The sequence below is a fragment of the Acomys minous genome (genome assembly GCF_964271855.1).
Source record: "Acomys minous genome assembly, chromosome: 16".
NCBI classification, from domain to species: Eukaryota; Metazoa; Chordata; class Mammalia; order Rodentia; family Muridae; genus Acomys; species Acomys minous.
Window position 1 is genome coordinate 13,204,179 of NC_140498.1, and position 15,000 is coordinate 13,219,178.

The 15,000-nt window shown below is 48.5% G+C and overlaps 2 protein-coding genes across 3 annotated transcripts in view; one reads left to right on the forward strand and one right to left on the reverse strand.

Moving 5' to 3' along the window:
• Positions 1 to 2,884, forward strand: part of LOC311585960 (uncharacterized protein) — a 5,955-nt gene extending 3,071 nt beyond the window's left edge. Inside the window, exons 3-4 of the mRNA XM_084761719.1 lie at positions 1,914 to 2,090; positions 2,630 to 2,884. Of these exons, the coding sequence (XP_084617845.1) occupies positions 1,914 to 2,090; positions 2,630 to 2,823 (371 nt within the window). The 3' untranslated portion in view covers positions 2,824 to 2,884. The remainder of the gene's footprint in view (positions 1 to 1,913; positions 2,091 to 2,629) is intronic.
• A 6,424-nt stretch (positions 2,885 to 9,308) lies between these two features.
• Positions 9,309 to 15,000, reverse strand: part of LOC311586687 (protein RoBo-1-like) — a 5,867-nt gene continuing 175 nt past the window's right edge. Inside the window, exons 1-6 of one of the 2 annotated variants that reach the window (XM_084762818.1) lie at positions 13,682 to 13,821; positions 13,036 to 13,125; positions 12,722 to 12,835; positions 12,135 to 12,287; positions 11,114 to 11,242; positions 9,309 to 9,575 (exon numbers count right to left, since the gene is read on the reverse strand). In XM_084762818.1, the coding sequence (XP_084618944.1) occupies positions 9,391 to 9,575; positions 11,114 to 11,242; positions 12,135 to 12,287; positions 12,722 to 12,835; positions 13,036 to 13,120 (666 nt within the window). In that variant the 5' untranslated portion in view covers positions 13,121 to 13,125; positions 13,682 to 13,821 and the 3' untranslated portion in view covers positions 9,309 to 9,390. Of the gene's footprint in view, positions 9,576 to 11,113; positions 11,243 to 12,134; positions 12,288 to 12,721; positions 12,836 to 13,035; positions 13,126 to 13,681; positions 13,822 to 15,000 lie in introns of those variants that run through there. The other variant, XM_084762819.1, reaches the window with a different exon arrangement.

The following is a 15,000-nucleotide window of genomic DNA, read 5'->3' on the forward strand; positions in this document are numbered from 1 at the left end:
CACCCATGGCCCGAAGTCATCCTCACTGAGACTTTCCAAACAAGACTCCTCTTCACGAAAGGAATGAAGAACATTGTCCCTTTTGTACAAAGAGCCCAGAGTGGTGCCTGTGTGCTCAGCACCTTAACAGAGCTCAAAGGAAAACCTGACCCTCCTCTCTTAAGAAGTGTCCCCCGCGAACCCACCAGAGCTAGACCCTGCTGCCTGCTCTTGTCCACCACAGTGTTAACGATGCTGGTCTCTGCACTCCGCAGGGCCTGGGGCACACCGTGTAGCTGTGATGCCTGCAGCATCCCCTGGAGGCACGCTTTTGTTAGATTTGATCTTCAGTTTAATCAAACTAGCCACATGAGGTGTAGCAGGGTGGGAGTGAGCGTTCACAGGGGAAAGAGGGAAGAGATATTTCCATATTTTAGAAGTCTAGGGTGTCTCTTTAATGTAAGTGGTTGGCATTCTTTTTTAGATGTTTTTCTCAGATTTTTTAAGCCTTCGAGTAGTAAGCTTTTTGTGTTTTATAAATAATTTCTCTCCTTCTCTTTGTGTGTGTGTGTGTGTGTGTGTGTGTGTGTGTGTTGGATTTTGTTTGTTTGCTTGTTTGTTTAATGCTTTGGACTGGGCTCCCTCCACACCCTGGAGGGAGACAAGGCTAGGCTCACCCTGGGTGTCTGAGGGTTTGTGTCCCTAGGGAAGCATTCAGGCATCTAAGGTCCCCGCTGCATCAGCTCCTGCTTCTACTCAAAGTGGAGAAGTACGGACCCTATCACTAGCTGGGCAGAGCAATGTGGGACAGTAGCCGGAAAGCACATGTTAGGCCAAAAATGATGAAAATATTTTGCCTCCTATATACACAAATATTCTTCAGAGAAATACAAAAGCCCTGGGGTCTTTAACCCCACCATAGTGCCAGGGAACAAAGCTCTGAGGTATTCTCCTCTGCTGCCCACCCCATGTCCTCTCCTTGTGTGACCCTCTTCTTTGCCGTGGAGAGCATCACCAAGGCCCAGTCCTCAGGGCCAACCTGCCCATTTCTCCATGAGCTCTGTGGTCGGCCCTCATCCTTTCTAAACACGAAACTCCAGGACTCTTAGCCCACACACGAGGCTAGGAGAGGGTGTAGAGGCTCCAGTGAGCACATCCCTTGTGGTTTTCACGCCTCAGCTCACGGGGTAGCAGAGCATGGGGAGCCAGCACTCCTGAGGAGGGTGGCTGAGAGCAATTTCTGCGGACAGCACTGGCTTTCCCTCATTCTCTTACCCTTCCTTCGCGCAGCCTCTGACCCTCCATTCGTGGCTCCCACCACTCTCTGCTCTGCCCAGAACATCTCTCTCCAGAGTAGCCAAGCCCTGTCATAGTCCGTGACCACAGTGGAGACACATGGATGGACACAGATCTGCTGTCTTACAATCAAGATGACATAATGGATCCCCAGAGGCAGAGAATGCCGGAAGAACAGGCTCTGCCTTGTCACTCAGGGCCCGTTCTGAGGCACCCCGTGCTTCCAAAGCCAAATCCCTTTTGCAAATGTTTGGAACTAACTAAACCTCCCCGGGACTCCACCCAAAATATCACCCTTTCATTGAGGGCTTCCATGAGCCCTGTGTGTGGCAGCCTCTCCCTGACCTATGTATTTCCCTCCCATATTAACTTCGCTCTGTAGCATTTATTATCACTGCAGACACCCTGTCTTCCCCATCGGAGAGCATGTGCCTTGGAGGCTGGGAATCATGCAGTGACTCTAGGATGACCTGGGGGAGTTAGAGCGAGTCATGTGAGGATTGCCAAGGGCAGAGTAAAGGGGGAGGCTAAGTGGGAAGGACAGTCCAAGAGGCTGGGGCTCTTTGGGCATCTCTATTCCTCTTGCCTGTGACCAATGGCCAGCCAGCTTTCTCTCTTGTCCCCTTACCCCCCAACAGACTCCTGGGAAATTACAATGAGTGACCTGGAGGAGAAGGACGTGGATGAATTCAGCTCCAGCGGTCTCAAGTGCCCCACGTGTTTCGCGGTGAGAGGGAGAAAGTGTAATCCAGAGCTCAAATGGTGCTCCACAGATAAGATCAGCTGTGTGGAATTGTCCGGCATCATAAACACAGGTGCTCTGCTTGGCTGAGACACTGGCCTCAGGTGGGAAGTACTCTCCCATAAGGCTGCGGGGTGTAGCCTTCTGGATCTCCTCACAATCCTAAAACACACGCCTGGCTGCAGCACAACTCGCAGCAGCAGCAGCAGCAGCAGCAGCAGCGACAGACAGGATATTCCCAGAGCAGCACAGGTGTCTCACCACCGTTGTCACACAATGTCAGTCAAGGAAAAAAAAAACAACAACAACAACTGCCAGTACCTCAGTCCTAGCTGGTCATGATAGGATAGAAAGGGTTCCGTGAAGTGACGTTTAGAAGATGCACCAATACTTGATTGGCATGGGTGTGGGTGGGGTAATTTAGGGATTGGAAAACTCTGTGCTTGGAGAAAAACGTACCAACCCCACTGCCTGTCTCAGATCCAGAGAGCAGCGTGTGAGGGCCCAGCGAGAACGCAGCTAGCTGGTCTGCCTCCTTCTCTAGAGCATCCCGTGTGGGTCAGAGTGGGCCTGAAAGCCAGGGAGGGACGTCTCACATGTGTTCTCCCACAGGTATCAGCAACATAGCCATTGAACTGAAGAAGTGCGTAACCACGGACCTATGCAGAGACACAGTGACGGCTTATATGGGTTTTCCAGTCACTAACAAGAGTGTAATTTGCAAATCGGCCATCAGAAACGGGGCCCGAGCCACAGCCACGACCCCCATCTTCCTTGTCCTCTTCCTAAAGAGACTGCTTCAATGAGTACCCACAGAGGCCCAGCCCACTATCACTGAAGAATTAAAGTTGTAGCTTTTGTTTGCTTCTCGCACTCATTGTCAGTCTCGCCACGAATAGATTCAATTATCCACTTACGGGTGCAGCCAAGTTTAGTGTAGACCCGGCCGCACAGGGAATGGAACAGAGCCTGTCATGTAACTTCCTGGGGCGTGATAAGCAAACGGCTGTTCATTCATCCTCCAAATGGGCCACCAATGGCAAACCAAAGGAAACGACCCCACCCAAGACTAGCTTAGTGAATCAGTGGGGGGGGGGCGCTGTTTACAGGAGCATGGGGGAGACCAGTGATGTTAGCTGCACCACCAGCAAGCCGACCCCCAGCATGGGTAACAACTCAGGAAGCCTGCATCCCAAGAGCTCCCTGCACAACCCGCTTATAGCCCCACGGGCCCCCTCCTCCCCAGAGGCTGCGGAAGCTTTAGGGGCCTTCTGAATCTGGTAACAAGCCTCCTCCCTCCCTTCTTACGGGGGATTGGGGGGGGGACGCTTTAGAGCAGGGGTTCTCAACCTGTGGGTAGCAACTACCCAAAGTTCAGGATGGATTACTCTAAAGTAAGCCTGGCTCGGCCAATACCACCATCTCTCTCTCTCTCTCTCTTTTTTTTTCTTTTCTTTCTTTCTTTTTTATTTATTTATTTATTTTATTTCTGCTTGCTTTAATCAGCTAGGTGATCCTGCATTTTTTTAAAAGTGATGGGACTGTGAGAAGTTTCAAATGACACTGACAGTTTGGAAGCTTAGAGGCTCTGGCTGTGTGGCTTTAGATTTTTTTTTGTCAACACAAACTAGAGTCGCCTAGGAAGAGGAAACCTCCACTGAGGCCTGTGGGCAAGCCTGCAGGGCATTTTCTTGATTAATGGTTAATATGAGAGGGCCTAGCTCACCGTGGGTGGTGCCAGCCCCAGGCTGCTGGGCCTGAGCAGTATAAAAAAGCTGAGGCAGCCATGGGAGCAAGCCAGGAAGCAGCATTCCTCCATGGATCTGCTTCAGTTCCTGGCCCCAAGGCCCCGCCTCGAGTGTCTGCCCTGACCTTCCTCAAGGATAGACTGTAAGCGGTAAGCTAAAATAAACCCTTTCTTGCCAAGTCGCTCTTCAAGAGTCCCAGCAGCAACAGAGATGCAAACTAGGACATTGGTCCCCAGCTTCAGATGAGTCCGTCACACTGAACGCAGGATAATGCTTTTCTCAGGTCTTCTAAAATGTATAAATAAATGTCAACTCATGACCCAAAACAGCCCAGCTCTTGGTCTAGAGCCTGTTCATTCTTGTTAATTGCCAGCGGGGTGAGGGGTGGATTGGTAAAATGTGATTGGTTTTGTCTTGTCATGTAAAATTTGCAGCACTGTTGCTACAAACATAAGCTGAACTTCAACCTTAAAAAAAGCTCAACTAGGCCAAGCATGCCTGTAATCCCAGCACTCTGGGGGTACAGAGGGGGAGTCTTTGTGAGTTCAAGGCCAGCCTGATCTACAAAGCAAATCCAGGACAGCCAAGGCTACACAAAGAAACCCTGTCTCAAAAAACCAAACGCTCAGCCGGACATAGTGACACATACCTTTAGTTCCAGCACTTGGGAGGTAAAGGAGAGCAGATCTCTGTGAGCTTAAGACCAACCTGGTCTACATAGTGAGTTCCAGGGCAGCCAGTGCTGTGTAGGGAGATACTGTCTCAAAAAAAAAAAATGTAGATAATCTTTTAAATCTCACTCCTGACAGTGAGCAGGATGCAGCATGGCAGAACTGTCAGTACAGGCCACCTACAAGGAACCACTAAGGTCCCCAGGCCACATACCACAAAGCAGCAATTACCGTTAAGCCATGTCACAGAAGGAGCTGCCACTACCCTATGAAGTGGCAGCAGACTACAGATGAGTTCTGAGGCCACACTTTTCTCAGGACCCTCGAGACACTGACCTACTTGGTACAGAAGTCTCCAGCGCCGCAGACCCCAGGCTCAGCATATCTGAGTCACTGCAGAGGGCTAGGCTACGCTCCAGGTTCCTTCAGGCGCCTCTGGACTGTGCAGGTTCGTGACCCCGTACTTGGCTTTCTACTGTTACACAAACTCTACACCTCAGGAACCCCTGGTCCCCAGCACCATCTGTTGATCCCATTGTTATCATCTGTCCCCACGAACCTGTGTTTCAGGTTTCCGAGTCAGCGGGGGGGGGGGGGGGGGGGGGGGGAGGGGGGCATGAGGCTCACCTGCAGCCACAGTGTCCCCCGTTAGAGGAAAAGGAATCGGGAAAACCTCATTAGCTTGCATCCTAAGACTTGAGCAGGTCTGTCGCCACTGAGGACATCCACTGAGGACTTCGGGGTCCCTGAGGCATCACCCACACCAACCTCAAGTGACAGAGGTGCACGGAGATGCCTGCCTTGGAGCCAAAAGGCAGCTTGGTTAGAGCTGATAGAAAGAGGGGAGGGAAAATAAAAACCTGAACTGGCTAAATTAGCTGTTATGCCACTAGTGGCCACTAGATGGAAATGTTCCTCAATAAAGACCAGGCTGGCCTCCAACTCATGGAGCTCCTCCTGCCTCTGTGAGCCACCATGAAGCCTCCCCCTTTGTCTTGGGTTTCTCTAAGGTAATTTTCCTGTCTCCTTCCTCCTCCCCTCCCCCGTGTGTGTGTGTGTGTGTGTGTGTGTGTGTGTGTGTGTGTGTGTGTGTGTGTGTGTTATGTTTCTTTTTGTATAGTGTGTCATTTTATGTAGATTTGAATACACTTTATTGAGAACCTTGTATATAATACATTTTGATCAAATACACCCCCCTATTCTGCCCCCTCCAGTCCCTCTACCAATCTCACCACTTTCCCTCCCTTCCTATGCTCTATTTTATTTTTAAACCACTGACTCCTCTTAGTGCTGCTCATATATGAATGGGCATGAGGCTGTCTCCTGGAAGCCATATCTCTGAAGGAAATTCACTCTCCCTCCCCAGCAGCCTTCAGTTGCCAGTATTGCCTCAGGGAGGGATAGAACATAAGGATCCCCTCCCCCAACCAGGCTGAGATTTTGGCTGGCTTGATACTATGTGACAATCAAGCCCAGGAAGATGGCTCAGTGGATAAAAGGACTTGCTGTGCAAGCCTGGGGACCTGAGTTCAAATCCCCAAAAAACCTGGATATGGCCACCCTGGAACAGGTACCCATGCCTGTTATCCAAGTGGCTGGAGTGGGATGGGCCTTCAGATTCAAGGAAGGAGGGAAGGAAGGAAGGAAGGAGGGAAGAAAGAAAGGAAGGAAGGAAGGAAGGAAGTCCTCTTTCCTCTCCAGCACCCCTAGAAACCAGCTGCCGTTGGATCCTCATGACCTTTTCTTATTTCCACACCAGTCCTGCTTTCATGGTGAGACAGTGGCTGCCTCACCCCATGCTGCTGTGCTGCGTTCTCTCTGACTCCTGGGGTGTCTGTCATCTGACGTTGCTTGTCATAGAGAGGATAAAGTACAGAGGAAGATGAGCAGGGAGATAACCGTGTGGAGCTAAAAGGAAACATGATGAAAAAGACAGAGAGAAAGAGGAGAAGACAGTGGATAAAGAGGAAAAGAAAGGAAAGGAAAATAGCTTATTTGATGACTGTGTTATGGTCATCTGAGTTGTGCCGATTGCAACAGCTGGGATGTATCTTCTGTAAACTTGTGCTCAGTACAAACATTTATTACAGGCTCAGTGAAATCCCCCAAATTTGAGAACAATTATTGTCTAAGAGTGCTGTGGCAAGACAGCGTTCTAGTTTGCTTTCTCCTGTTGTGATAAACCCTATGACCCAAAGCAACTTGGGGACTAAAGTCTTTATTTCATCTTATCATGGAAGGAAGCCAGGGTAGGAACCTGGAGGCAGGAACTCAAGGCAGGAACCTAAGGCAGGAACAGTATCATGGAGGAGCTCTGCTTACTGGCCAGCTTCCTCAGGATTATGTTTATATTCCTTTCCTACACCCTGGACCATTGCCTGGGGATGGTACTACCCACAGTGAGCTGGGCCCCACATCAACCGTCAATCAAGAGAATGCTCCACAAATTAGTCTATACACCAGTGTGATGGAGACATTTTTCAAGGTGGAGGTTCTCTCTTCCCAGGTGACCCTTAGAAAGTGCCCTGCCTTTTCAAAATGCATTGCTTATTTTCTAGTCTCATCAAAGAGTAAGTGCAGGTGCCCCTTCCTTTTCCAAATGGGGTAAGAGAATTGGTATTTGTGGCACTGTAGATCTATAAATTCTATGGTGGGAAAAAAATCAGTGAAAAAATCAAACACATCCCCAGCAGTGTTCATGCAGCCCTGAGGGCAGAGGCTAAAAGAAGCTTTCCTTCCTTACCTAGGCCAGAACCCATGTGACTACGTTTTCCCTAGACTCCCTCTGCCTGTCCAAGCTAACACAAATCTCAACATCAAGAGAAAGGGTAAAAGTAATCCACGCACCTCAGGAGACAGCTTGAGACTGGTTGCTTATATTGGAAAGACTGTACAGTCCTTTCGGCTGGTCTCTGCTCTTGGGTCTGTGTTCCTCTTATTGAAATTAAGATGGGTTAATCAATCAAGCTATACCTATAGCTCAAATCCTTCATATTCCAGTAGATTAGTTCAGTAAGATTTTTCCCCTACATGGTGGTCATATAATGGACATTCCTAGTTTGGACAATATTTTGGTGAAGCTCCTTCAAGTAGCCAGTCTTTGTACCTACTGAGACTTGGCCCCAATGTGGGACATAAATCTACTCCACACCATCTTAGGTGCATGAAGGTAGTGAAAGGGCTCTGTATGCAGGCCTGGAAAAGAGTGCACCCTCATCACACAGCATTGTAGAGGGGCTGAGAGACACAGAGATGGTGAAGCTTGTCGCAAGAAGAAAGAGGAAGCCAGGTGTCCAGAGATCCAGGGTGAGCCCTGGCAGGAGCAGAGAGCTAACCCCAATTTAAGAAATAGCTACCAGGGCGTTCTTGTCACTCGTGAGGTTTTTCAGAGATAAGCTGGACCTGGCAAGAAAGTGAACCTAAAGAGCCAAGGTATCTAGATGGGCAGGGTCGCGATGTCTCGGCGTCAGCATCAGATGGACACGGTACACGTTTGGATTGCATGAAGACTTCTCTCCTCAACCCAAACCTCTTCACAGGCATCACAGGAAGTGTGAGTAGAGGCTGCTGGGAGGTGGGAAGAAGCATTCTTGGGCCTTGATTCAAACACCATCATCCTTTAAACAGCATTGGTAACAGCCTTCAACAGCCTGACCCGGATCCTGGAGCCCATCTCTCCCAAGACACAGAGCTACCCAGAGCACATGGCAAAGACCGCACCCATGTAGTTCAGAGGTGAGGGGGGCTCAGTGTTACCTGACACCTCATTTTTTTTTTATTTTAATGTGTATTATGGGGAGGTCGTGCACTGTCTACCATTTTTGTTGTATTTGAAACAGGGACTTCCACTGGCCTGGAGCTCACCAGGTATGTTTGTCTGGCTAGTCTTCAGCCCCTGGAGATCTGCTCATGTCCATGTTCTCAGTTCTGGGATTACTTCCGTGTCGGGATGCTTTGACTTGGGTTCTAGGAATCAAACTCAGATCTTTGTATTTACAAAATAGACACTTTACCAGCACTATTTTTTGTTTTGTTGTGTTGTGTTGTGTTCAATCTTGGTTTTGTTTGTTTGTCATTTTTGGTTTTGTTTTGAGACAGGGTTTCTCTGCATAGCCTTAGCTGTCCTGGACTCGCTTTGCAGACCAGGCTGACCTTGGATTTAGAGATCTGCACCTCTGCCTCCCGAGTATTGGGATTATGAGCGTTGTGGGTTTTGTTTTTGGTTTTTTGTTTTTGTTTTTGTTTGTTTGTGTTGTTGTTGTTGTTGTTGTTGTTTTGAGGCAGCATCTTGCCATGTTTGCAACCTTGGCTGGCCTGAAACTCATCCCTATAGCCCATGCTGACCATAAACACTCAGCAGCCGTCCTCTTGCCTTGGCTTCCTAAGTGATGGGATTGCAAAGAGTTAATAAACTTCAAAAAATGATTCTCCCAGGCTCTGAACTGTTCGTTCAAAATCTTTTTTTTTTCAAGGCCAGGTATGGTGGTGTGATGCCTTTGCTCCTAGCTCCCATTCCCATGAGGCAGAGATAGGCAGATCTACTCATTCAAGGCCAGCTTTATCTGCATAGTGAATTACAGCCTAGCCTGAGCTACATAGTGAGATCCGTCCATAAATTAAATAAATAAATAAATAAATTTTTTCATTAGCAATGGACAGTTACAAATTAGGAGTGTAAATTGATAATACTGTAAATGGTTGTATCCAGCGGGTGTGTAGCTCCAGGTGTGGGTAGAAGCAAGAAAGAGAGAACAGTCTTGCAAAATGTGTTGTCTGGAGTACAGAAAGAAGAAACCAAGAGTTTTCCATCTACAGTACACTCACTGTCTTTGCTTGTTGTCTATTTGTTTTATTTTGTTTCTTGTTGATGTTTTGGTTTTCTCCCTTGTTGGGTAAAGGAGTCATGAAAGATTGCTGATGTCTTTAAAGTGAAGGAGCATGGGTCCCCAAAGGATCAAAGCAAGGCATTGATTAGGAAAAGACCACTCAGGAGAGATGAGGCGAACCTGAGTGGAGGGCTCCCGCTGACACAGGAAGCAGAGATTCTCGCAGTTTCCAGAACAGTCATACTCAAATTGCAGACAGTTTCAGTCCCACAGCCCATTCCTCGTATAGGGTAGAAACCGTCATCCCTCATGTCTGTTCGTGAAAAGACACAGGAATTACTCTTCTCTTTCATTTCATCTCCCCTCCTTACCCACATCCTTTGAAAGGAAACTGTGCTCAGAATGGTCCAGAAGCCACAACTCCCACCTCTGCACAAGAAAATGAACACACTTCATCCATGTAGAGCCTGGCCTTCTTGTCCTCTGGCCTCACTCTTCCATATAAAAGGAACCATAAAAGGACCCTCTCGTCTCAGACACAAGACTAACGATGAGACCTCTGAGTACCCACCCAGTGGGAAAGATGAGCTGGATGCAGGCGAGGAAGAAGGCCAGATGCAGGGTCTCAGTTGTTAGCTAAAACCCTTCTAGTGTGCCTGTCTACCTACTCTGCCCTTTCTCTTCTTCCCTACCTGGGGGAAAAATACTGTGGATCCGTCACAAACTGACAGCCTTCTTCTAAGGGCTCTGAGTTCCCTCTGAGGATAACTATAAAATGGTAAACTGAGGTAGAAGTCTGTCCCACTGTGGATAGTTTTAATCCTTTCTGGTACTTTGTGGCACCTCAGTTTCTTCACTCCTCTCAACTCATTTAGACAAAGGGCCCTTCCCTTGCTCGCCTCAGAACCTTGGTCTGTCAAAATTCTTTCCAAGTGAAAGCATACCTTGCCTCCAGACCCATTGGGCTCTCACCCCACCACTGAATCAGCTCTTATAACACCACTGATTCCATGGTCCCATAAAACTTTCCATACACTATTCAGGAAAGAATTGCCAGCTCCTCCCTCTGTCTGTGCATTCCAGAAAGAAAAACTCTACGGTTGTGTTCTCCCAGTTCCTGTCTCAATGGTATAGGCCCTTCCTAACAAATGCATAATTTCTCTTAATAAGAAAGTATATATCCCAACGTCCCATTCCAGGACATCACAGCAACACAGTTGCTCAAATAGGACACGTCTGTGGGAAGACATAACATTCCTTCATCCCTATCTCTTTCCTTCCATCCTTAACTCTTGCTTCCCAACAAATAGCTCCTTCCAAACCTTAAGGGCGCATGGCCCCATAGGACCACTTTCTCCATGTGGAGACAGTTTTCAAAGACACTCCACACAGCCTCTTCCATCTCCTAGCAGCTCTCACCCATGTCCAGCAGGGGGTGCTCTAAACTACCAACAGTCTACAAGAGGAAATACTGTGTCACTTCTGTAATTGGAGCATTAAATCCACCGCTCCCCTTCTCTGTCTGTGCCTCTGCTTTGTCGTTTGTTCTGAGCCAAGCCAGCAGTTAACCATGAGCACACTACGGTAGACTTTGAAGAGACCATCAGAAAAGGAATCAAAACTCACCAGAAGCACGAGGGAGCTGGGAAACAGATGCTGACAAATGACCACAGCACCCGTGAGACACCCCGAGCCAGGACATGCACCTGGCTAGTCTCAGACTACAGATCTACACCTACTCAGAGGTAATACATGTTCACTGTTTTCAGGTGCTACATTTGGTGTAATTCACCACAAAGTGATGAATGATCTGTGGTGTCCTTAACAAAACATTCGAGGGAATACACATACCTATGCCAGTAAACGAAACACACTTCGTCTCTTCCCCTGTGCACTTTAGGAGGACTGGGTTACAATTGTTATTGTCAGTGTAGCAGGAAAAACATACAACGCCATTGGGCCGTGATGATGATGGAGGCACTGAATAGAGAGAGAAACATTTTCATTTTGGGGAAAAGGCAGAAGAAATAGCTGAGAACATTTCTATCCACTGCTCATCTAACAAAAGTGGTCCCCCCGCCTCCCCTGCCATGGTTCTACCAAAAAAAAAGCATTGCAGCTAGGATGAGCTGGGAGGAGGCACAGGGGAAAGGCACTGGTGTGGGAATATAATGAAGGATCTCATAGAAATTCGGTGCTGTCCTCGCCTTTGTTTATTTGTTTGTGTGTTTTTTGAGACAGGGTTTCTCTGTGTAGCCTTGGCTGTCCTGGACTCACTTTGTAGACCAGGCTGGCCTCGAACTCACAGCAATCTGCCTGCCTCTGCCTCCTGAGTGCTGTGATTAAAGACATGCGCCACCACAGTTCCTATGCTCTTTACCCTGAAGAAACAGTCCTAACTGGGGGGAGGGGAGATAAACTGTTTTCTAAAAAAGACACTATTCATAGGGTGAGGAATGAGCCAGGAATGGCACACACACACACACACACACACACACACACACACACACACACTCACACACACACACACACTCACACACACACTCACACACACACACTCACACACACACGCACACACCTGTGCTCCCAGCTATTCCAACTTTGGGGGTTGAGGCAGGAGGATTGCTCGAACTTAGTCGTTCAAGACAAGCTTCGGAAACACAACGAGACTACTCAACAAAACAAAACAAAACTCTCCTGTGACTACCACACAGGAGAAGGGCCTGTATCTAACTCAAACCATGTCCGAGGGGCACTATACTCAAAGGGAAGACACGCATCAGTGCTGTGTCCCCCAGCACAGAGAGATGAGCTTGGGAAGGCAGAGCAGACACGGAGTAGATAGTGGAGGTTCAGAGACAAGCGCACTCACGCTCTATGGGCTCTTTGTTGCACTGCTGGGTGTAGCAGCATTGATGGGCATATCTAAACACTTGATTGCTCCCCAGCGTTGCCGAGAACGCCAGTTCAGTACACGCATCTTTAGGACAGCCTTTCTTCTCAATTTTTATCCTTGGTTTTTGACCTGTTGAGAAGCAAAACCCCAAGAAACGTTATTTTCTGAGACACAGAGAATGAAGCACACAGTAGCAAGAAGTCTGTCCCCCGACTCCCTCCATCTTCACATTTCCTTGACTCCAAGAGGGCCTGTTTCAAAGAACAAACCAACAGAGGGATAATTGGTTGCAATGAGGACAGGGCCAGTGGTACACTATTTTCTTAGTGTGCATGGTGCCATGATTTTGATCCCTAGCATGGAAAAAAAGTGTGGGTTCATTCTCTAGTAGCCCGATGAGGTTGATTTGAGAAACAGAACCAGGGCCTCTCAGTTCTGTCCCTAGAGACTACATCCAGTAACGTTGCCCAGCCCCACCACCTCCCAGAAGCCTACACTCCGAGCTCCATCCTTGAAGGAGCCGAGGGCAAGCAAGAAGATTGTAAGAGTCAGGGTTGGCTTACTTGACATTTCAAAGTCCTGCCGTTCGGAGAAGCAGCCTTTAGAGGATTCACAAGTGTTGGAGTTAGAATTGCATCTCCCATTGAAGCACATTTTGTTTACACACCTATAGCTCTCTGCAAAGAGGGAACAAACATGTTCAGAAAGCCTCCCAAAGCTCTGCAGCTGCTCACAAACTCTCCCAGGGATCAAGGAGCCATGACTGTGGGAGGGACTTCTGGACACTTCAGTGGCCTGTGGAGTCTCCCCCTAAGGTACCTTACTACCCATCTCCCACTTCCCACCCTTGAAACAGAAGGCGCCTTGTTATCCTTACCCACAGAGCTGACGGATGAGTTGATGAAAATGCAGACAGCAAGGAGAATCTTCAGGACCGAGAACCAGGTCAGGGTGATGCCCATGATCACTGCACAAGGTACAAGTGAGGACAAAGTAATCAGAGCCAAGGGGTTCAGCTCTTGTAACCTAGTGACCCAAATGCCAGGCAACGTTGTCTGTCCATGTATTCATTCTTCCTTCCTTCCTTCCTTCATTCATTCATTCATTCATTTTCCATTCATTATTCACTCTGCAAGCTAAATTTTATCAAACGCCAGCTCTATGCCAGCTGTGGCTGTTTGAAAGGCTGCAGATCTGGAAAAGATGCTCTATCCATCACAAAGGCAGTGTGGGAAGAGGTGCCCTTCCCTGGGAAGGACTTTTGTTCAGGAGGCTTTTTTTTTTTGGCATGGATCTGAAAGGCACTAGATCTCCTTCCATTGCTGGGATGTCTGAGTTGGCTAAGAAATGACTCCTCTGGGAAGCGGGTGGAGGCTCTCTATCTGTGAGAGAGTTCCGGGCCATGGTGCTCATCTGCCCTTTCGCCAAGCATGTGGTCTCACCACTTCCAAAGCCACCATTTCACAAAGAGCTGCCCCCACCACCACCACCAGATGTCACAACCACACACTGGAGCTGCTCACCAAGAAGTACTTCTGATCTCCTGAGCCTGAGAAGGAGTGAAAACCCAGTGTTCTCAGACAGAAGGAACACGCATGCCCAGCGTTGAGGACAGGCTCTCTCTGTCCTCGCTGATGCTGACTTTTATAGCCCAGCAGTCATTCTCTCACAAGTTAAAACACTGCACTGATCTCCCAGAGAGACACCAGATCAGCCCTTCCTGCGCCTCCAGTTAGACAAGGAAGGAAGGAGAGGCTATTTCAAGGGCTCTGGGCCTCCACGAGTTGTGCAGGTGTCCTCTGTGTTCAAAAGTTATGAAGCGGAGCCTGGCCTGCCGTGTGTGGCTGGCATTTCCTCAAGAGAAAACCTAGTGCTGCTTCACTGAGGCACCGTCCCTTCCTTCCTTCCTCTAGGACATGTGTGTATCTCTGCAGGTGAGGGACTGAGTGTGTTTCTCTACATTTTCTTACTCTTTTTAAAAAATATATTTTTTTACTTTATTCATATTACATCTCAATTGTTATCCCATCCCTTGTATCCTCCCATTCCTCCCTCCCTCCCATTTTCCCCTTACTCCCCTCCCCTATGACTGTGACTGAGGGGGACCGCCTCCCCCTGTATATGTTCATAGGGTATCAAGCCTCTTCTTGGTCATTTTCTTACTCTTGCTGCCTATTTTTATGCCAAATTCTCGTTAGGGCACAAGCGCTACATTTATTTGTAATGAAGAAAGAATACGTGCTGAAGGGACTCACTCGCCCTCTGCCTTCCTGCAGCCATCCAGATTTTGATCGCATCCTCTCAAAATCCAGGACCGTGTGCTGGGTGTGAGGGCAGTGAGGACCTTCCTGAGAACGCAATATGCTGAGTGTGGAAGAACACAGGGACTGTAGGGAAAGAGCCTCGGGATGTCCAGATGCCTCAGAAGTTGGTTCGTAGAAGTATAGGAAGAGGGTTGCCTTGCTAGGTCTAGAGATGAGCAAAGCATCAATAGCGAGCTCTATAAAGCCCTGGAATGCTGACACGGGAAAGGGTCCTGTTGCCCACACTAAGTTGACTAGAATTTCAGTGGACACAGAAGAATCTCCTTGGAGAAGATATGTCACACTCTACATGTGTCAGGTGAAGAAGACCGTGGGTGCTGGTGAGGAATCCATGCTCCACTCCAAAGAGTGCTAGTTACAGAGCATCCTATTGTCAGAGCCTGTATGACTGAGCAGACCCTGATGCTCTGTCTAGTCTCATATCACCAGGGCCAGCCTAGGAAGGGATCCCAACTCCCTGCCTTGTAGAGACTCCAGTTCAACCCAGCCCCAAGCCACTTGCCCTCACATCTCTCCAG